Source organism: Talpa europaea (assembly GCF_964194135.1).
Source record: "Talpa europaea genome assembly, chromosome: 13".
Classification (NCBI taxonomy): Eukaryota; Metazoa; Chordata; class Mammalia; order Eulipotyphla; family Talpidae; genus Talpa; species Talpa europaea.
In genome coordinates this window covers 19,310,357-19,333,242 of record NC_140080.1, presented here as the reverse complement: position 1 = coordinate 19,333,242, position 22,886 = coordinate 19,310,357, and the positions used below count along the sequence as shown (strand labels likewise).

General features: G+C 42.5%; 1 protein-coding gene across 1 annotated transcript in view; it reads right to left on the bottom strand.

Moving 5' to 3' along the window:
* SNCAIP (synuclein alpha interacting protein) overlaps positions 1-22,886 on the bottom strand; it is a gene marked incomplete at both ends in the record, with an annotated part of 74,490 nt that overhangs the window by 10,351 nt on the left and 41,253 nt on the right. The window contains 5 exons of the mRNA XM_084252551.1: positions 556-1,624; positions 2,523-2,615; positions 7,169-7,338; positions 10,968-11,093; positions 19,880-19,993. Of these exons, the coding sequence (XP_084108677.1) occupies positions 556-1,624; positions 2,523-2,615; positions 7,169-7,338; positions 10,968-11,093; positions 19,880-19,993 (1,572 nt within the window). The remainder of the gene's footprint in view (positions 1-555; positions 1,625-2,522; positions 2,616-7,168; positions 7,339-10,967; positions 11,094-19,879; positions 19,994-22,886) is intronic.

The window sequence follows — 22,886 nt, the reverse complement described above, 5'->3', positions numbered from 1 at the left end:
TGGCCACAACTTCCTGAGCAACACTTAGGGGCTTGCATCATAAAATGACAATGTGGAGGTCCCTGTGGTGTGTTCATTTCAAAAGTCATTCCCTAGTTGCATAGCTAATTCTTTGGAAATAGAGTAACTACGTGCTTTTTAATTGGGCTTGAGAATAAACTATGCAGTCACATGAGGAAAACAAACTCTTCCTGAGGCAGAATCAGAGCCAAAGAAGGGCCTGATTCACATTGATGGGTGATCTGCTCTTGAAGAAATGCCTCCCAGTCTAAGGCTCCTAATATGCAAGGATCGAATTATTTAGGGAAAATCGGGGATGAGAATATATAATCGCATGTGATTTCATCTTTCGCTTAGATTGTTTTCCAAAGGAAGCGTGAAGAGCATGGTCTCTAACATGACTTGTCTCATTAGAAACACACGCATCTGGCTTTTCATGCATCGCTTGAACATTTTTCTGGGGATTTGCTCAAGGTGGCATGGGTCACCAATTCATATTAGGAACAACATAATGAAATCAAAAGGAAAACGGGATATCCATCACATAGTACTTACAGCCTTGTTCTTTCCTTTGCTAGCAGAGCTCACGGGATGTCCCTTGCTGTCTGCTGTCTTCCTTCCAAGTGAGGTCAAAGGCAGCGTGGAAGTCTTCAGCTGGCTGGCTGCCTGATAGTTATTATTATTGTTCTGATTGCCACTTAGTGTCTCCATGATAGATCGGAAGGTTCCAAAAGGCCTTTTCAGTTGATCCCCTGATTCACTGCTGGTGGAGGTCCGCTGGGGGGTCCTGGCCTTATCTCTCTCCTTTTCTCCATTGAGTTCAAGGCTAGTTTGCTCCATCTGCACCACCGGCTCCTCAAAAGTAACTCTGAGTTTCAAGTTCTGAGCTGTCCGGCGCTTGGAAGAGGGAGACTTGAGGGCACTCTTGGGACTCGTGGCCACTTTCTGGGCTGTGGCACCATCAGGGCTGGTCTGAGTGGGTTCTCCGGAGGGCTGGCTTAGAGGAGCATTTCCTGAGCCTGGACACTGGGATTCCAGGTCTGGTTCGCTGCTTTCTGAGGTGGGGGATGGGCTATGGCCATCCATGGATTTGGAGGCCTTGATACTGAAAGGAAACCTGCGTCCTGAGGCCAGGGTGTGCTTCTTGATCATCAGGTGCAGGCTTTCTGTGCTGTCCATACTCTCCACACCTTCCACGATGGGCTGCGGCCGGGGCCTGTCAGCCTTCCGCACCGGTGTGCTCTTGGGGTCCTCGGAGTAGCTGCAGTCCATGTCCAACTCACTCAGTGACCGCTGCATCAGCTGCCTCAACCTGGCTAACTTCAGTTCCCTCTTCTCCAGAGGAATCTTTTTTGAATTTCTCGAAGAAGCCTGAGCATCTTGGAATTCCAAGGACAGCTTTTCCTGGGTGCAGACATTTTCGGAGATATCTTTCCCCAGTAACTGACGTAGGATTTTGTCCGCATCTTCTTCTTTTGCTTTGGCCCTAGCCCGGCTGGCTGCTGACAGGCTTCCGAGAACCTGAATCCCCTCTTGGACTCCTGGTTTGCTTTTGGCTACAGATTCATCATCTGCATCTGGGGATTTCCACTGGGACTTTCTGGAAGCTGGGGAGGATGGAGAGCTGAAAAGAGGATGAAGGACACAAGACATGATTTCCCTCTGGGCTCAAAGCACTCAGCCACAAGTCACCCCATGGCCTCCAGCATCACTAAGAACTTACAAGTCAATGAGACTGGAATAAGAATAGTTCCTTAGTTTCTTTTCAAGCCAATCTGCAAAGGCTCCAGCGTGCCAAGCAGAACCAGACTACAGCATGGATTGTACTTGATGCTTGGGTTACTGCCTAGTAAAACTGTTTTACTATTGCTTTTCTTTTTTTAAAAGATTTATTTATTTATGCCAGAGCTGGGGTACAGGCCAGAGTTGTGGGAGGGTGAGAGGATTCACCAGAGACAGAGCGTGGAACAGAACAGGCAGACTGACGAAGTACACTGCTGAGAGGAGCAGTGGGTGAGGCAGGAGAGGTCTGCTGCGCCATGTGCGCCATGTGGAATCTCCCTGGCCGGTCAGAAATCGAACCCGCACTGCAGAGACTGCAGACAGCTTCACAGCGCTGCGCTCAACCCGCTGTGCCACCAGGGAGGCCCTGTTTTACTCTTTCTGTATCAGTTTTGCAAAAGCTTTTGCAAAAGCATTTCACAAATTTTCTCAATTAATCCCACCTCCAACAACCTTATAAATCTGCATAGCCTTTTCCCATTTCATAGATGGAAAAATGACTCAGAAAGATAAAGCGATTTGTTTATAGACAAGGAAAAGGAAATGGCAGAGACGGAAGCCCAGGTCTTCTGGCCCTAGGTCCAGAACTTCTTTTGCTGTGATATCTCATTTTTATTCCTCTTTAGAAGAAGAAAATGACCTTTGTTGTCATTTTCTTAGGAGCTAATAAAAGGAAGTTCTAAAAGGTTCAGAAATTTGAGACATGTGAGAACTCTAAGCACCAATGTCCCCAGTATTACCTGGGTGAAGAAAGGACTGATTTTCCCTCTGATTTCTGAGCTTCTAGAAGTTGTTGGAGCTGATTCTGCAGTGTGACACGTTCCACTGTCTGTCTGGGAAAAACAAACCAAAACAGCTCTCATTCATGGCTACTACTTTAAACAAGTATTTACATATTATACATATTTTTTCATGATAATTTGCAATATGTTGCATGCATTTAAAAAGCCTTATAGATGTATATATTGTACACTGCAGAAAATTTCCTAAAAATACATGAAAGAACCCCACAAGATGTTTATTATTCATTTTAGTGAAAATCTATAAATGCTAATCAATAAAAATGAGTAAATTTGTTATTATTTTTATAATGGCAGTTAGTAAAAATGATAAGAAGTTGAATATGGAAATAAAAGTTTCCCTAATATATAAAGCATATGCATACATATTAAAATATCTTTCCTTAAGTTAAAAGGGAACTTACTAAATACTGTATATAGTATAATCTCACTTTTAAGAAACCTCTGTCCTCTATATTTAAGTGCAGATAGATGCATGTGCACACACACACACACAGACACACCCCTCAGTGGAAAAAAATCTGGAAGGATATACTTCCAAATGTTACTTACGCTTTCTAAATTATTTGTATTTTTAAAGTAATTGTTTTAATTGAGTTATCAGAAACAAAATAACCAATTTCCACCTTGGCTAAAAATAATGAAATAACATTATCTTTGTAGGTAAAAGGAAAAGAATGTATGGCAACACTCAATTTTCTCTGTGCATAAAAGCATGTAGATCAAAACATACTTTAAAGTAAAGAAAGTTAGGGCCTCCCTGGTGGTGCAAGGGGTTAAGACACAGACTATGAAGCTGTCCACAGCCACTGCAGCATGAGTTTGATCCCCAGCCAACCAGGGAGCTACCCACATGGCGCAGCAGACCTCTCCTGACTCTCCCGCTGCTCCCCTCAGCAGTGTATTTCAGTCCATCCGCCTGTTCTGTTCTCCACTCTGTCTCTGGTGGATCCTCTCCTGCCCCCCCACCTCTGGCCTGTACCCCAGATCTTGTATGCATAAATAAATAAATCTTCTCAAAAAATTAAAGAAAGTTAAAAGTCACTGGTTACCAAGAGTCCAATCTGTTTAGAAAACATTTTATTACAGAGCTTAAAATAAGTAAATCAAGTGGGTTCTGACTTTATAGAAATAAGTATTATTTACTGAACTCTAGTATTTCTTTAATGGGGTTTCCCCAAAGTTGCCCATCCTCATCCAACTCTCTGGAAGGTGTGACTGTATTACCTTATGGCAAAAGGGAATTCAGGTTGCTGGGGACAATCATTAAGGTTGTGTATCACAGCTGTTAGACAGGGAGATTACCCTGAATGGCTTCAGTGGGTTTAATCTAATCACACGAGACTTTGACAGTGAAGAGGAAGAAATGGAAGTCAGAATGACTCTTTGGGGTGACAAGGACTGATCTGTGGTCATTGGCTTTGACATGAGGCAGTATTCTCAAGTCGCTGGGAATATCCCTCAGCTGAGAGCAAGGACATAGGGGCCTCACCTCGGTCCTACACCAGCAAGGATTCTGCAAACTGTTTGAATAAGCAGGGCACAGACTCTTATTGTAGAACCTCTTAAAAATGAATGCAAACTGTCCTCAGCTTGATTTTAGTTTGGAGAGGACTGTTCTGGCCTTTGACTTATAGAACTATCCACTAAATTGTGGTTATTTGTTATAGGAACAATAAAATACGAACACAACTGGCATTAAAAATGCTAGCAGCTTTCATGAGCCAAGACACAGAAATAAATCAGTGAGTTACAGGTGTTCTTAAAATGACTGCTATATTGTAGACACTTGTCTAAGGAAGGCCAGTATGGTCCTTAGCAATTCACTGCTGACCCCTTATATCTCATTATGTGAGATCAGGCCCTTATAATGCCCTTCTATGCCCCAAATACTATCTCAGTTTCTCAGAAGTGATCACTTTTAGTCCTAACACTCCATCCCGAAGCCCAGAGAAATCTGGGGTCTCATTTAATTTTACTTACTCTGTCAGACTCATCTACTGAAAACTTAATGATTTAAAATGATTTAAAGCAAGTTGTGTCATAAAGGGTCAACCAGTCATATTTTAGGTTTACCTGTCTCAATTACTCAGCTTGAAATCAGCCTTAAATAGGTAAATGAATATGTGGCTGTGGTCCAGCCAACTATTTACAGAAACAGGCGGTGGGCTGGATTTGGCCCACTGTCTATAGTTTGCTGGCCCTGGTCTAAAGAAAGAGTGAAAAACAAAAATGCATTAAAGCATTCTGCTTTTCCCACTGTGCTAGTTAGTCCTGCATGTCACATGTTTAAGGAAAACCTTTGGTGGATAGAAAATAGGTGAAGAAAGATTAGGGTTTGCTTTGAAGGGTTTATTAGGTGTCAAAGTGAATAATGACACAATCAAGAGAACTATTGGGGGGTGGGCAACTGGGTTGACTGTGTGGAGTCCCAGGTATGAATGTGGAGAAAAAAACGTCGTTCTCGAGATTCTAAAGAAGTATTTAGAAAGGACTAATCAATTTTAATTAATACATATTAGCAAGTGACCTGTGTGTATGAAATATATAAAATATCTGAGCATATGCCTAGTACATGAGTTTGCTAGGGCTTCTGCAACAGTCACAGAGTGGGTGCTTACATGACAGTAATTAATTTTCCCAGAATTCTGGAAGCACAAGTCTGAGATTGGGGTGGTTCCTTCTGAGGTCTGGGAGGGAGACTCTGCTCCCTGCTTCTCTTTGAGCTTTTTGGGGTTTGCTGGTGATCTCTGGCCTTCTTCATCTCACAGCTATCACCCTGGTCTCTGCCTTCATGTTCACATAATGTTTTCCCGGTGTGTGTCAGGCTGTGCCCAAGTTTCCCTTTTTTATAGGAACACAGTCACAGTGGGAATAGGGCTCGCTGCAGTGACCTCATTCTTCTGCAAAGACCCCATCCCTAAACCCTGAAAATATGACTGCAGAGCTGAGGCTACTGTGTGGGGAAGAGTTTGTGTGGGTGGGGGACAAAGGCAGGAGGGGCCTAATGTACTGTGTTGAAGGATTATGGAAGCTTCGGTGGTGGGTGTGGTATGCAACATCCATCTGAAGAGGTGTGAACTTGTACCTTTAAATCATATGCACTGTTGTAAACCATTGTCACCTCAAAAACAAAAACAAAACAAAACAAACAAAACAAAACAAAACAAAACAAAACAATGGTGCTAAGTAAAGAAACAAATAAAATAAAAAAGTTTCCAAAGCATTAAAAAAACAAAAAAGCTCCTATCACCAAATAGGATCCCATTTTAAAATACTAGGAGTTGAAATGCCAACATCTCTTTTTGGGGAGGCGGGGGCACCATTTAGCTCATAATTCCTGATCAGCGTTAGGCAGATTGGACTTCAACAGAGCTGAAGGACACCACTGTTCAGTAGTGCTATGTTCGTGACCTAGAATGAGTATTCGAGTAGGTAAAGGTACTCACAACTATATCCCACTCAAAAGCACAAAGTGGGAAAAGCAACGTGTGCTATCCTCCCTGCTGTACCTTCCTGAGACATCCGTGCCCTGGAACCTGATGGTCACAGTGCACTGTGGCGAGCTAAGTGGATTTCTCTGTTCATTTTCGGTCTTGCCAGCGTCACAGAGGTACAAAGAAAGTAAAACACGAGCGACTACACCCATACCTCTCATATTTTATTTTGACATTGGCCTAACTACAACCATGTACAGCACTCAGCTTTGCAGACAGCACAAGAACTGTTGTCTCTTAGTGTACACGGGCATTTTATCCCAGGGGATAAAAGATAAGAGATAAGAGAAGCAGCCAGGACTTGGACCTTGTGCAGTTCACCAATGAAACAGGCACCACAGCGCATGAGCGCCTCCCGACTCTGGTGCAGAGACTGGAGAGAAATGTTCTGTGATCTTTTCCCTGGTGTATGACCCTTTAGAAAAAACATCCTATTGAATCATTTTTAACTGTGTCAAGCAATTTCATACTGATTGAACAATTTTATAGACTGAGGATTTATGAGTGCCCTGCTTGATTATTATTAGAAATTTGCTGGTGATGGATACCAGGTTCTCTCTGTCATTTTCCAAAAATATATTTTTCTATTTATGAAAACTGAGACATTGGTCCATTATTAGTCTTGTCCTCTCTCTCATGCTGTTTTCTTTTTTTTTAATGCATTGAGACATTTTTGAAATGGAAGATTGCATTATTACATGACATCAGCTTCCCTTTCCTAGATTATTAAGGACAGAGGTGGATCTAGACGCATCTAGGTGCATCCCCTGGCCCCGCTGCAGAAGACATGCACACAGAGAGGGGCTCTCTCTGTGTCCCTGTGGCTTCAGCTCCCCCCAACCGTCCCCGCCCCCTGGGAGTTTTCTCTGCACTTTTTTGTTTAAATATCACATTGCCTCCGCAGTGATGGCCTCTTCAGCATGAACGCTGGCTGTGAGGACTTAGGACAGAGGAAGAAAAGGCAGGCAGCAACAAGGGGGATGCTGGGACTTGCTTGTACAAGCTGCAGGGAACCCACTAAAGTACCTCGCTTAACGCCAGCCCTGGAGCTGCATGGACTTAGCTGTCATTGACCAATGAGGCACTTACTCCTTGAGCTGTTTGGTGAGCTTCACCACCTGCGAGGCCAGTGACATGCAGGTCTCCACCACCACCAGGTACCGGGAGCACAGCGTGTGCCCGTGGCGCTCGGCGCTCTGGGACGGCTTCTCCCCGGCGTGGTTCTGCATGGTGACGTTTGCTCCATATTCCACCAAGGTCTGTCAGAAAACGCAGAGACAGGAGATCATATCAAAACCTCCCTTCAAATGTTCTTTTTTAGTGATTGTAACAGAGGGCTGAAGGGCATCTTCCCTGCTATTCCAAAGCCAGTGGGCAGGTGGGGGCATCTGCTCCACACAGAAGGGCCTGGGGAACCTGCATCACTCAGAGCCTGCAGAGAAGCAGCGGCTCAATCTCACCGCTGCAGATCCCAGCCCAGCCTGGAGAAAAGCTGCCAGAAAGGGGTGGGGTGCCACCACTGAGAATGTGGGCAAGGGCTTTGTCCCTTTCAAAGGGTTGCTCAGAAAGTTGCAGGAGAGAATGGAGTTTTGCTTATCTGCTCCTGTGGGCTTGGCAGCTCACTCAATCTATTGTTCAGCCTACCAGACTACCTGCTGAGAAGAACTGGAGAGAAAGGACAGGGCCTAGGCTGTCCCATCACGTGCCATGGCAAGGGCACGTCCCTTGGATTGAGGGGACACTGCAGAAGGAATCTTGGTTGAGCCTGGAATCACCCCACTAAAAAGGACATGTTTCTCCAACAGCCAGAGGTGGTGGGGGACAACGCAGGGAGAGAAGAGTGTGAGACTGGGGGCATATCTCCCTTGGCAGGCATCAGTGGGGAGGCCCTCTGAAGACCCCATTCACTGCGCCCGGCAGAGTCAGCATCTGAAGGTGACCCAGAGGACATCAGGGCAAACCAGTGTGAGCCAAAGAAGCAGTGATGAATCTCAAGAAATGTCATGAGTTTTCCGAGTGAAGACAAGAGAGTTGACCTTTCTCCCTGCCTCCTCTTGGTCACCAACGCAGGAGTCCACAAGAAAGAGGGGGACAGGAGCTAACGTGTGTAAAAAGCTGCTCACAGCCTGTTCCCCATGCCCAGTTCAGGAACCTGGAGTCTAATCTGGGTGAGGAGGAAGATAACCCGAATCAGATATTAGACTGAGATTTCAAACTGATTTGGAGTTAATGTCAAGAGTCAAAGAATCATTAGCACAGAAGAGAAAGATTTCACGGAGCACTGGGTAACATCATTCAATGTTAAAAAAATCAGACTTTTTTGTACCTATTCTGTGATGACATTAGATTCCACAAAAGGCTGCTACATGGATCATAATCACCGCCACCATCTGACACGCCATTTGACACGCTCAGGAGAGCATGGACTCCTGGATTTATTTTAGGTAATAGATTTCCACACAGATAATAGGTAATAGATTTCCGCACAGATATTACTTGTAATTTTTAAATTCCTTAGACTCATCTTCCTTTGGGTTCATGACCACTCACCATGGAAGGGCCACCTTCCCGAATGTCACTGCCTCCAACCTCACAGGAACATCACAGAGACGCCCGGGCCATTAAGGCCAGAAACTCAGAGAGACGTCGGCATCTCGCCTGCTCAGCTCTGAGGGACCCTGCTCACCTCCTATTTCACTTGTAGTCTCTCCGTAATCTTGCTTTTCCTTTTAATCTAACACCCACAGACTCCTACTTCCAAGGTGATCCGTGTTGCCACAATATCACCTGTGTGAAGCAGGGTGATAAGTGCTCCGAAAGGCCAGACGCCTCTCTTCACATGCTACAAAAAAGAGGTATTTAAATCTCAAACAGAATTAGGGATATCAGCTGGTTTTCTTTGGCCTTCACTTATTTATTAGCCAATGAAAAGTTTATTTTGACACTGTTTGGTAGGAGAGTATTTTGTTCAATGGAAAAATGAGGTTTTCAGCTTTTATTTTGTTCTTTTCTCTCCACAAAAAAAAGTGCTGATCCTGTTTTGCAGGTGCAAATGCTGGTATAATTGAAATCTCTCTCTTTTTCAAAACTCTGCAATTTCTCTGCACTCTTTTAAACTTGGTGCCTTAAATTAGAAAATGCATGCTTTGCCAACAATAGTGGGGAAAATTCCAGACGCTTGGAATAGTTCCTATCGACTTACTTCTTTCTCCAGAGAGCAGTTGCATGTGAGGAGATTAACTTTATTAATCTCTAGATTTTTACATTTACAGTTTCATTTCCCCATGTAATCTCCTGTCATCCTCTCTCCTTTTCTGAGCAACTATCCTCACTGCCCAGTTTTCTCTTGCACACAGTAGGACCTCAGTTTGGACCTGTTAAATGAGCATGTTGAACTTGCAATAAAATTGGCAGCACATACACAAAGCAACAACAACAAAAAGTGTTGCTTTCTTAAAGACGTTATATACATACAACATTTCAAACGATATAAACTTGGTGAAGTAAACGTATTTTCTGTAATTTTGTCCTTGATCCATAGCTTGACAGTAACCCTTTCCTACATTTCTAGCAGACATGGGAACAAATCCATAGACAGTGGGTCACTTTCCATGATAACAATGATGTGACTGGGTTGATTCTGTTAGTTATGATTTGTGTTCAACTAATGAATTCCAGGCCAAATCTAAATTTTAATTTGGCTTCCAATTCAGTCTTTTTTCTCCTTACACTGTCACTCTTACCCACACTTTCTCCTTCTCTTTGGCTCTTCCTTCTGCTCTGTCCTTGGGGTGACAGGGTGCAAAGGCCTATTTAGTTTTTGCATTCACCTGTGCCCCAAACTTCTGAGACCCCTGCCGGGATCCCAGCACACACAGCTATGATGCAGCACACAGTGTGGCTCAGCCTTGTGCAGCTCCACAGGAAGGGGTGGGGGCTGCCTCTCCCTGAGACTGGGGAGTGGAGTGGGTGGCCAACCAGGAGCTAAGGGAGGAACCAACAGCTCAGGGCCTCTTGTCATGACTGTAGATCATTTTTTATGAGCTCATTCGAGAAATACAGCTGTAGAACCAAAAAGGGGGGGAAACAAACACACTCTCTCTGGCCTACTCTCCCTACTCCAAGGAATTCTCCTAAGCCATTCTTAAATATCTTTTCCTTACACTTGGGAGGGAGAGCGTGCTAAAGACAGCAAGAATGTTGGTATCTGCAAGAGGGAGAGATATCAGATCAATAGTGGTTTCCTGCTGTCTTGAGAACATGAGGATAATGTCTGTGGTTCTCAGCACAGAGGTCTTAGGGTAATCTTGGGAAAGTAGGAAAACCTCCTTTCAATACCCTATGGTTCTCAAGCAGAAGCTCACAGAATCTGTATTTCGCTCTGTGTTTGGATTTCTGGAAATATAAATACATCAATATACATTTAATCTTGAATGATGTGGGTGTGAACTGCATGGGTCTACTTAAACACGGATTTATTTCATCTCCACCTCTTCTTCCTCCATATGAAGAGGAAGAGGATTAAAATCCATGGGGTGATCAATTTAGGATTTTCTTAATAATGTTTTTCTCTATCTAGCTTATTTCATTGTCAGAATATAGCACATAATACAAATAACCTTAATCAACTGTTTATGTCAGGAAGATTTCCAGTGAACAGCGGTTAAATTTTGAGGGGGTCAAAAATTATGTACAATTTTCAAATGTGTGAGGGGGTCAGTGATTATAACCCCCATGCTGTTCATGGATTATGGTAATTCCTTACTGTCTGCTGTAATAGAAAAGGATGATTTAATCTAGATATTCTCCCAGTGAATAAAATTTCCATGTCTTTTGTCTTATTACTTAATAAGCACATCACTGTCCTCAAACAGCAGTGCCTGTGTACCTGAACGCAGCCCAGGTAGCCATGCTGGGAGGCCACGTGGACAGCGCTGTTGCCATCCTGGTCCACTTCATCTAATGAGATGCCCTGTTCTTGCATAAACTGAAGAAGCCACAGAAGGATCTTCTCCTATAAACACAAAGACGGTGGGAATTAACGAAATATCATGGAGAGAAGGGAATATAATATAAAGACAGGGAAAAACAAAACTTATATTAGTGAAGGTAGGCTATAACCCAGCGAGGATATTACCATATCAAAAGAAAAATTCCCATTCAGTATGAACTGCCAATCCATGAATTTCTGACTGAAGTCAAAGGAAGAAGAACACTCAGAGAATTTTAAGAGCAAGAGATAATCATTGGAATGGCCTGATTTCCTGATCCCTTATTTGGTTCTTGTACATTCCTCCTATAAGTGAAACCATCCAATATTTTTCTCTTTCTTTCTGGCTTAATTCACTGAGCATCATCCCTTCCAGCTCCATCCATGTTGCTGCGAATGGCATGAGTTTAACCTTTTTGATTGCTGAATAATATTCCATCATGTATATATACCACATCAGAGACATTCTGTAGGGGAGGAGGGAGAAGGATCGGGATGGGATTGGGAAGAGCACACGGAACTAAGGTGATGGTGCTCGGGTGAAATGGTGGTGGGAATTTCATGGGGAAATCATACATTGTACAAATATGAAAAATGATGTCATAAAAAAAGTGATCAAATGATTACACACACACACAAGAAATGGCCTTATTTCACTTATTTTATAGCTGGGGAAATGGAGGCACAGCCAGTTCTAAGGACGCCACGTCAGTCTGCTAGACAGATCCAAAGTTGGATCTAGAATCCTGATCTTTTGATTCCTAGACAAGGTTTTTTGCTACTTTGTTAGACTGTAGGCTTCAAGGATGTTATTATAAAACCTTAGACTCTTGAGATAAACTAACTTCTGCTTTGAAGTTTATCATGCTTCAATCTTGCCTTCTTAATCCCATAACCCCTGCAACCACCAGACTTACAAAAAAAAAGGCAACGCCTTAGGTTGCCAAGTATAAAAGACAACCAGGATCCTCGTGATCTTTCTGACCAAATGTCAGTGATGTTTTAAGTAAAGCGTTCTCTTTTTTCCATGTTAAAGGGAGCACCCTCAAATCTCTGCACACAAACTTTCAAAAGCAAAGACACAGAGTGGTCAGCATGTTTTGTCACATTCCGTTTGCATTTTGCCCACTGAGTCTTTTGTGGTGTTTTCATGTTATGTTTGGCCTCAGGGGAAAGCAGGGGGATGGGATTTCACTGTTTTAAAATAGAAGAATTAAATATAATGTTAAAAAAATATGACAGTGGTAAAAACAACAGCATGGAGTTTAGTGGGTGGAATTTGACATTTAAAAGGATGATCATGGGTTTGAAATAGCCTTGAACCTCTTCTTACCCTTTAAAAGCACTTTTTTTTCCCCCAGTTATTTGCTCGGACTGGTCATGAACTTTTATACTTTTCTGGATTAAATTTGCCTTCACCTTCTGAACATGCCAACTAATCTGCTGAAGGAATGTTGGATAAAAGCAGCCAACTCCTTTAATGTCTCACCCTTCATGTGGGGAAAAGGGCCTTTGTGACATCAGGGACAGACGGAGCATTTGACCACACTTTCTCCACCCGGGGCAAGCGGGGTATTAGATCCCTTAAAGAGCAGGCAGACAAATGTAATCAGTGCCTACAACCCACCAAGAATGCACCCAGGGAAAGTGTCAGCTGCAAAAGAACACAGACCTTGTAGAAAACGAAACTCAACAAGCTGGGAGAATGGGGCTGAGCACAGCCTGCAGGACAGGCCTAGGAGTTGAATTTGGATAGAGGCTGAGGGCCTCCCTGGTGGCGCAAGGGGTTAAGACGCAACCTATGAAGCTATCCACAGCCACTGAAGCATGAGCTCGATCCCCAGGCAGAGAGCTACCCACATGGCACAGCAGACCTCTCCTGTCTCACCCACTGCTCCCCTAGCAGTGTATTTCTGTCAACCTGACTGATCTGTTCCCCACTCTGTCTCTGGTGAATCCTCTCATTCCCCCACACCTCTGGCCTGTACCACAGTTCTTGTATGCATAAATAATCAAACCTTGAAAAAAAAAAAAGAGAGAGAGAGGCTATAAACTTAACGTTCTTCTTCAGAGGCAGACTTGGAGAGAGTTAGAGGCGATATTTGGCTCAGAGCAGATGATGTTTTCCATACATAACATATAACGACTTGCTTTATTTTGCCTAAATAGGTAGGAAAAGGAAATTGGGTTATGGGTTTCTCCCAGTATCTAAACATAGAACATTCCTACTTGGCATGTTCTGGCCTGTTGTTCTGGAGGTCTGGGGATATGCAGGCTTTTTCCCCAATATAAATTAATGGCATGGGACTTTCCCACATGAATTAATAGCATCCCCAGGCCCAAACCCTTTAACCCCCACCCCAAATAACCTATCAAATCATGCCAAATAGGAACATTATATGTTTGGAGAGTGGAGAAAAGATGTACCTTTACTTGGAGGCAGAAGATTGCAGAGTGTTCTTAAATTCCTTAAAATATCTGGTGAAGTGAATCTGTCTCAGGATAGATGGTATAGCCTGCTGGTTTGAAGTCAATCTCTAAGGTAAGGAACCAGAAAGAGAGCAGGTGGCTCTGCCTCTTCTGGTGACAAGCGTGGCCCTGTCACCTTCAGTGGGTCATTCGTAAGCCTTTGGGAACTTAGGCTTGTTCTATGATGTTAAATTAAAATTTTTATATATTAAAAAGTGCAGAATGGGAGTGATTTTAGGGAACCATCCAATTCAAATCTCCTTATTTTACCAGTCAGAAAACTGAACAAAAACAATTGCATATTCTCGAAACTTCTTTCCTTAGCAAGTAAAGTTTAGAGACATTCGAGTCACTAAGAAATGTTTAATATGTGTCTTCTTGTCAGGCATGTTTTCCTACTTTTTCAGACCCATGTAAAGATTATTATAGATCTGTATGTCCATTTGCATACAAAATGCCCTTCAACTAATTCACAGTAACCTGACTTTCAATAAAGGAGTTGTAAGAAATGGAATATTACATTTCAGAAGCCTCGGAAATCTCCCCTCCTAGCAATCTGGGGAAGAGGTTAGAGACCTGGACTTTGCACGGCCTTGATAATCTGGGAGAACAAAACAAGATCTGTCTGGGCAGAGTTACTTTGACTCTTGAAGACTCTCCAGTCAGTTTCAGTCCATGCTGTTATCATAAGCTGATTTCCTTGCTTATGATGGCACGGATAACTCTACTTATAATGAAAGGTCTTTCCTAATTCAATATGCAAGACTCTTTATATTACCAAAGAACCATTGTTCTGTTCTTCAGAGCAAGACAGGTCGTTGCCCAACACTTCAAATTCAGTTTATGTCCTGCAGTGGCTAAGTTACATAGGCAGAGTCCTGTCCACTAAGATACTACACGGAAACAAAAGCCTCCCCTGGAACTGCTGACTCTGCACCTGGTCTACCAGCAACATTTAGGATTTCTGAATGGACATGGAAATGACTATAAGTCACTGATTTTGGTGAAAGTGTATATAACATCCACTCTCAGAGAAATTCTGTTTTCAGCTCTGATTCTGGAGAATGTGGTTTAGAGATTCATGGTCCTAAAATTTATTTATTTATTTATTTATTTATTTATTTATTTATTTTAAAGATTTATTTATTTTTTTGTTTTTATTTATACAAGCACTGGGTACAGTCAGAAGCGCGGGAGGGTGAGAGAAATCACCAGAGCCAGAGCGGGGAGCAGAGCAGGCAGAAGGACCGAAGCACACTGCTGAGGGGAGCAGCGGGCAGCAGGAGAGGTCTGCGTGCCATGTGGGCCCCTCCTCCGGTGGCCAGGGAGCAGCCGGGAATCGAACTGGCGTTGCAAAGGCCGCGGGCAGCTTTGCAACCCAGCGCTCAACTGCTGCTCCACCAGGGAGGCCCGGTCCTAAAATTTAAACAGTCACTTACTAGACAAGTATATATAGTAAGGAGAACAGAACAAATACAGTTATTTTCTCCCTCTAGGAAGGCCCTGATGAATGCGAACATCTATTAGATATTCAAACAGTGGTGTCCACCTTCCCTCCCAGGCCTCCTCTCTTCTCTTTGCTCTGATAGGAGGTGTCGATGGAACAGGTTAGTTTCTGATCTCTGTTCTCCCAAAGCATTGCTTTCAGAGAACAGTCAATGCAGTTCGATGGATGGAGAAGTCCCTCTGGCCTACATCCATTTCATCCATCCAGCCACCCATGCTCTATCCACTCAACTTTCATCTACGCACTGAAAACTATGCAGTCTGGGGATTGTCTTGCTCTTCCCTAACCTGTTTCAGTGTTGTATTTTGTATGCCCCTCAAGGTAACACAAATTGTTTAAAGAGACAATTAATGCATATAATTTATGAGATGCACTGGACAGAGTCTGATGAAAATGTAATTGAAAGGTATTTCATAGGTTTATTAACTGCCATCCATAAAGTCTCCACAGTGTGTGGGGCCATCACAAGTTCTCAAGGAAGATTTGTCTGTGATTGTAGATCATCAATTCTAAGATGCCCTGTCAGTTATCAGATTCACTCCAGTTTTTGAGATGTTAAAAAAAAAAAAGGCAGTCAAAATGCTATGGCATTTATAGTAAGAAAAATGTAGACTTCAGAGAGAGTAAAATGTGAAAAAAGTACATCTAGCATTTGAGTAAATGGGCTAAGGCCTAAATAATTCTTTGGCAATTTATTCTTAGATATATGGAAAATAAATAAACTGAATAATGTTAATAGCAAGAAAGATAATAATAAACAATAATCATAAGGGCTGACATTTAGCCTGTGTTTTTTTAGTACAGCTGGCAAAAGGTGGTGAGATTAATCCTTTGAGGAAGATCCTATGATCTCTGCTCTCTCCATCTTAAATAAGAAGAAATGGAAATCTTTTTCTATTTTTTTTTTTTTTTTTAATAAATGTATCCAAGGCCACTGAGCTGGGGGCCAGGGGAAGAGTCAGGATTTAAACACGGCGCAGGAGTCAACATTCTCCATGATTCTCGCTTCTGAGTCTGAGTACCCACTGAAGCTCATCTCCCTGTGACCTCTGACCCCCTTTGCACCTCTCAAGTCACAGAAATCACAGTCAGTTGCCATGCGGCCTGCAGGTGTGTGGCGTGCTGGGGGCTGTATTTTTCAAAGATCAGTTCTCAGAGAACCCATGGTTACTCACGCTAATCAAAGATTTTTCTATTTTGCTTTTCTCTGCAATTGCATCACTTTCAGTGCTGTTTACTTATTTCTACCCCATGATGGTGAAACAACAAAGTCAACGGAATATTTCCCCCTTTTAAAGTAAATTGTGGAAAAACAATCATACACAGTCTGTGGCGGCGGCTCCCTCTCCAGCAAACCCATCACTCATGACCATTTGTGGGCATGGCTGAGCCCTTGCTTTTTGCAAACAGCACCCCCCTTTTTTGGTTTTATCTGCAACAGGACAAACCTTCAAAATGGTGCACGAACACATTGTAGGCAAAAAAGCTCTTGATGTACGTTCAATGCGATGAGGCTTATTTTGTTTGTTTCTTTAGCAGACTCTCTTGACCCAAAAGCACAGAAGGAGTCAGGAACAAAATGTCACAGGCCTGATGCTGAATGTACCACAGTGCCCACTGAGCTAGTGACTGAGGCGACACAGGCTGAAGCCCCCAGCCGCTGAGGCCAAGAGCTTGGCTGGAAGAGCCTGAACAAGACTGTCCGGACCTTCATGTTCAAATAAAACAGCCCAAGTCACACAGACAGGAGTCTGAATGGAGACAACTCTGCTTCAGATCTCTCACCAGCATCGTCTCTCTGGCAGGACGGTAGAGCAGGCCATCAGGAAGCCATCTCCTGCTCCTGCCTTGTGTCTCCCCGAGGTCTGTGCCTTCGAGCTCCCGTGGTGAGTTCTTCCAGGTCCAATCAGGCAATGAAATAATTGCCCCCTCTGAGACTTCATGTGTCAAGATGAGGAAAATCAATTTCTATCACCCAAAGATCTATCACTCCAGGAGACCGCTAAAAACTGCTGGCTACTCTGTGGTACTCGAATCTTTAAGGGAAATTTTTACAAGAAAAAGGACACAAATGAGGAGTCCATTCTTTAAGAATCTATAGGGGGGCAGAGGGCAACTAAAATAAACCAAGAGAGGAATTTTCCTCTGTACTGTGCTTTCCCGGGGTATTTACTGAAGAAACAAAACCAGAACACGCTCAAGTGCCTGCTTGATGTCGAAAAACTTGCATGTGCTGAATCCATTAGAAAAGTGTTCAATAACAGCCCTCCTTGTGAAAATATTAGCTTTGTAACATTTCCAAGTTCAGCATCTCCGCAGGTTATCTCTTACATAAGTGGTGGTGGATGGAGGGTGGCTGGACAGAACTCCAGGTCCTAATGGGGTGCTGCATTTTCCACTCGGGTAGGATAGCTCTGCTAAGGGCGCTGTTGGACGGCCCTGCTCAGAGCTGCACGTCAGGTCATTAAAAATGCTTATCAGCTAGAAATAACAACGTGAAGATTGATACTAGCATGCAGTGAATGTTTGACACGGCTCTCCAAACAGGTCATGGATTTCCATATTTTCTTCTAGTTCAGCCAAAGCAGCCTCAGTATCACCCAAGGCGTCCTACAAAGGGCACTTTCCCTTTGTTCTGTCCCCATAGCTTCAAAATTATGAGAAGCCCGCTGTGAGAGTTGAATAAAGAAACTGGCATATATAAGCAACATGTCCAAGACAAAGAATGCCGGATTCCCAATTATTTACTTAGCGTCTCAGAACAGCAATGCGAACCTTTTCTCCTTTTCTTTGGCAAGCTCGACCAAAAGTGCAGGCCGCCTTTCCACTGGCAGCTAAAATTCCTCATCAGGCTGTAGACAAGCAAATGAAAGTGGGGACATGGAACAATTCTTCAGACAATTTGAGAATAAATTAAAATTCCCTTTTCAACTGACTTTGCTTTATGAAGATTAGCGGTGGTCAAATTTTTTGGCCATTTAAAAATTCTGTTTTCCCCTTGGCCAGTAATATAAGCCATCAAAAAAGGAGGGGCATCCTTAGCAGATGTTTACTATTAACTATTGGTTAACTATTAAGGTTGTTTGTAGGGCTGGGGCTCGGAAGACAATATACAGAGAAGATGCTAATTCGTGTACGCGGCTTTTACAAACATTGCATGTTCTCCTTCCTTCTTGTTTCATTTCCTAAATTTTGTACAGATATATTTTCTGTTCTGTAATGAGCTGTAGAAGGTGCTTTAGTGTACACATCACGGTTGTTAGATAAAATTGTAAAAAACTCTTCAGCTGTTTCAATGGCACTGAGAACAAACTATATGCATTATAGTTCAAAATTATGCACAGACAGGCCTCCCTGGTGGCGCAAGGGGTTAAGACACAATCTGTGAAGCTATCTGCAACCGCTGCAGCATGAGTTTGATCCTGGCCAGGGAGATACCCACATGGCGCTGCAGACCTCTCCTATCTCTCCCGCTGCTCCCCTCAGCAGTATATTTCAGTCAGTCTGCCTGTTCTGCTCCCCACTCTGTCTCCGGTGAATCCTCTTACTCCCCCCACACCTCTGGCCTGTACCCCAGTTCTTGTATGCATAAAAAAATTAATTAAAAAAATTATGCACCGACAGATCCAGCCTTTGAAGTCACAGAACCTGCAATCTGTGCTTTTACTAGCCGTGAAACGTGGTACAAGTCACTTGTTTTTTACAGTCTCCTCATTTATATGAGGAGGATAAAAACAATAGGATGTAATGGGTTTTTTTTTTTTTTAAAGAAGAAGCCAGATAATAAATGTAAAATCACATGGCATGGTACTCAGCTCCCATAGGAAACCTTACACATTAGTGCATATGTTAACTGAAGTTGCCAACACACAACATAAAGTATCACCTAACATGACTCCCACACAAAAAAAGCCTTGGTAACAATTCTCACGTCTGCTTTTTGAACTTGAGATTGTCATGCTTGAAAAAACATAATCTCTTGTTGACAATACCACAATTTATTGCCACTGGGGAAGTTTATGAAGCCAAGGGGATACAGTTATATGCATGAGAAGCAATTTTCTTTGCCACAAACAAATATATAAAATCTATTTTAATTTAGTGCTGAGTTTATTTTTTTAAGATTGTATTGGCAGCTGGTGGTTCTAAGATTTTTAAAGGGTAATTTACACTCATCCTCATCACAGGGAGTTAGTGATTTTTTTTTTTTGCTCTGTACAAGGGACTGAGATCAGTTTGTATCTCACTCATTCTGGGATTTCCTAAGGTAGAAATTATCTGTAACTGTGATTCATCTTTAGTGTACTGACCCATCTTTAACAGAGAGATTTCCTTGACATATCTTACTAAAGATTTTCTTTTTGATTTTGACTTCAAGAAAATTGATCATTTTTCCTTTTGACAAGTTATATGTGTTTATTGTAGAAAATCTGAAAATAATGCAAGATGCAAAAAATAAAATAAAAACTTCTCATTCCACCCTGAGTTGTAATTACTAAAGCATGTTTTAAAAGTTTTTCTACTCTTTCACCAAAATCAGTACCAAATTACAAAACATATATAATACATTTTAATTTAATATTCTATATGAACATTTTCCCGTGAAATGACATCATACTGATGTAGCTTCATTACTTACCCAACATCTTATCATCGAGTATTTAGGTTGTTTAGAAGCGTTTTCACTTAGAAATGCTGTTATAGATAGCATTGCTTATAAATCTTTGAATATAGTTTTGATGATTCCTTGGGTTTGCATTCGGATGGGCTAAACTTTCATTAAAAGATACTGTATATAGCACACAAAGGGAAGGTAACTAAAATTTCTTCATACCTGGCCAAAGCAACCTGCATAATGAATAAGGCTTGGAAAATCCTTGGAGCAACTCAGTTCTGCTATGGCCTCGGTTTCACTAACCATCCAGCGTACGCACTCCAATTGACCATTCTAGATTTTAAAAAAAGAAGGAAAAAATTCAAGGTAATTCAAGTTTGAAAAATACCTCATGGGTGGTAATTTTACCAAGAGAAGAAATAACAAGAATATTAGCTTTTATATCAGACTTAATTTATTTATAATGCAAATACATTACCTATTATATTTTTGACCTGTGGTTCTGGCACTAAAGCACTTGGATAATTTTTACTTAAACACATTGTCATTATTTAAATCAGTGATTTCAAAATCACTTTATTGAGGTATAATTTACTTACTAAAAATATCCCCTTTTACTTGTGTACAGTTAGATTAGTTTTGGTGAACATGCACACTCTGGTAACTACAACTTAATGAAGCTATAGGACATTTCCATCAACACCCAGCAAAAAAATAGTCACACCCCTTTAGCACATTCCTCTCACCTCTGCCTCAGGCGACCATGGATAGAATGTCTATCACAATAGAACAGAGTGTACACTCTTTTTGATCTGGTTTCTTTCACTCAGCATAAGCCTCTGAGTTACATTCAAGCTACTGCTAGTTTGAGTAGTTTGTTCCTTTTTAATTGCAAACAAATACTCCTTTCTTCAAATATACCACTGTTTATCCACTAATTCTTGGAATATTCTCCTGCCCTTGACAAGTTAAAAAGGTTAGGATTCTAAACTAAAGAAAGAGAAACTAGGGCCTCCCTGGTGGCGCAGAGGTTAAAGTCAGCGATATCAAGCTACTGCCAGCCAGTACAGTACCGGTTAGGATCCTCGGCAGGCCAGAGAGCTACCCACATGGCGCAGCAGACCTCTCCTATCTTGCCTGCTGCTCCCCTCAGCAGTGTATTTCAGTCAATCTGCCTAATCTGTTCCCACTCTGTCTCTGGTGTATCCTCTTACCCCCTGCTCCTCTGGCTTACACCCTAGTTCTCATATGCATAAATAAATCAATCTTTCAAAAAAAAAAAAAAAGAGACAAAAATTAAAGTTCTGGCCCTGGCTTAAAAGGTAAGCCCCTGAAGCCTTCCCTGATGATGGCCCCAACATCTTTCTCTTGAGAGCCCACGCTGTGCAAGCAGGAAGGAAGTTGTGTCGGGTGTCACAGCAACACAACAGGCCCAGACTTCAGAACAGATTTAAGTCCTAATTTCACCACTTAGTTATACGACCCAAACAAGTTACTTCACTCCTCTGAGACTTGACATTTTCATATGTGAAATACAGGAACAGCAATAACTACTTCCTAAAGATAAAATGTGAAGATTAAGTGAGAGGGCACGGAAGCATGCTAAGTATACAGACATGTTACCTGACATGACTAGAACGTTCTCTCAGGTCCTCACACTAACTCAAAGGCAAATGAAATCTTTAGCTTTGCAGAGGTGGGAACTTTGCATAGGAGAAAAGAGCTCCTCGGTGATAGAATTTGGAAAGCCTTTTCTGAAAATAAGACAGAGGAGGGAATCTGCTCCTCCTTCATTCACTGTGACTTGGATAATGGAGTTTCAAGGAGTTGACTGCTAAGTAGTCACACGCACAGCCCATTCTCTGCATTTGGGGCATCTAGCAGGGTCAGCTATGTGGGGAATACCTTCCACGGCCCCTTATGATCTATCGCCTTCCTTCCCAGCCCTCCTGGCTGTGGAGGCTGATCTGTGTGGGCCGGTTCTGTTGGCTCCTGGCTTGTTGTTGGGCATAGCCAGTGGAGACCAGGAAAGGGGAGAGTGTCAAGATTTCCTCAGTTCTTGATTCCTGCCACTGGCTGAGTCCCTCCTCCAGTCACAGGTCAAAAGTCAGCCAGTCCATCCATTCAGTCCTCTCTTTCTCTAGTATTTCCCCTGCTCCCTCTGGCTCTAGCTGCCAAAGACCCCTGCTCTCCTTTGGGGCTCCCCCCCTACCACCCCTGCTTTAGGTGATCCCTTCATCCACCATAGACTTTCCTGAAATTACACAATTTGAGGGTGCCAAGTGTTGAAAAAAAACAACCAACAGAAACAATAAAATGTACTTCATTTGCTCTGAATGAAGAAGGAATGGGAACACATTTCTTTCCAGTTATTTTGCTCAACCATTCCCAAAAGGCACTCAGTCATGGCTGCAGCTCCCACAGTATCTAGTGTTGGAGCCCCCTGAAAACACTCAATAAATTCTGCTTGCAACTGGCCAGAATTTATGATGTTCCATTTAAGGAATTTCAGAGTGGGGGAGAGATGTTCTTAAGTGATAGAAGGACTTCAAGTCCTTTTCGCAGGTAATCTTTTCATTTGATACCTTATCTCTGACTCTGCTTCCTGTCAGCCAAGTCATATTATCTGAGCAACTTCTGCAAATTTGTGTTAAGTTTGTTTATCTTTAATGACAACAGGGCTCTTGGAACTGTGTTCAATGAGATGAAACACTCTCAGTCAGTTACTGTTGCTCAGAACAAGGTCTAAAAAAGAAAGAATGATTAGTTCTTCAGAATCTCCCCACTTCATCACAGCCCATGGAAATACACTGTGTGGACAAGGTAGGCCATGGATCAAGATAAACTTCCAAAGAGGTGGCACTTGCTATAAATGCTTCTATCTACTGCTTGTAAATTCTAGACTAAAATCAGGAATAGAAAAACACTTCCGTTTCTCAAATCATTGCCCAGAAGTGAAACACAAAAAGCCTAAGAACTCAAATTATAAGCACCCATGAGTCTTAGGGATTTGATATGTGCTGTTCATTAAAACAAAGATGTGCACTTATGTATAAGACTTACACATAAGTCTGTATGCCGGTTTTGTGATGGCAATAGTGCACCGACTGGCGAGTTTAAGAGTTAGCACTTACTGTGGATACTGCAGAAGGAGTTTATACCAGGGTAAGGTCATTGGCTACAGGGAGGACAATGAACCTCCCTACCCAAAAAACGCTTATTAATC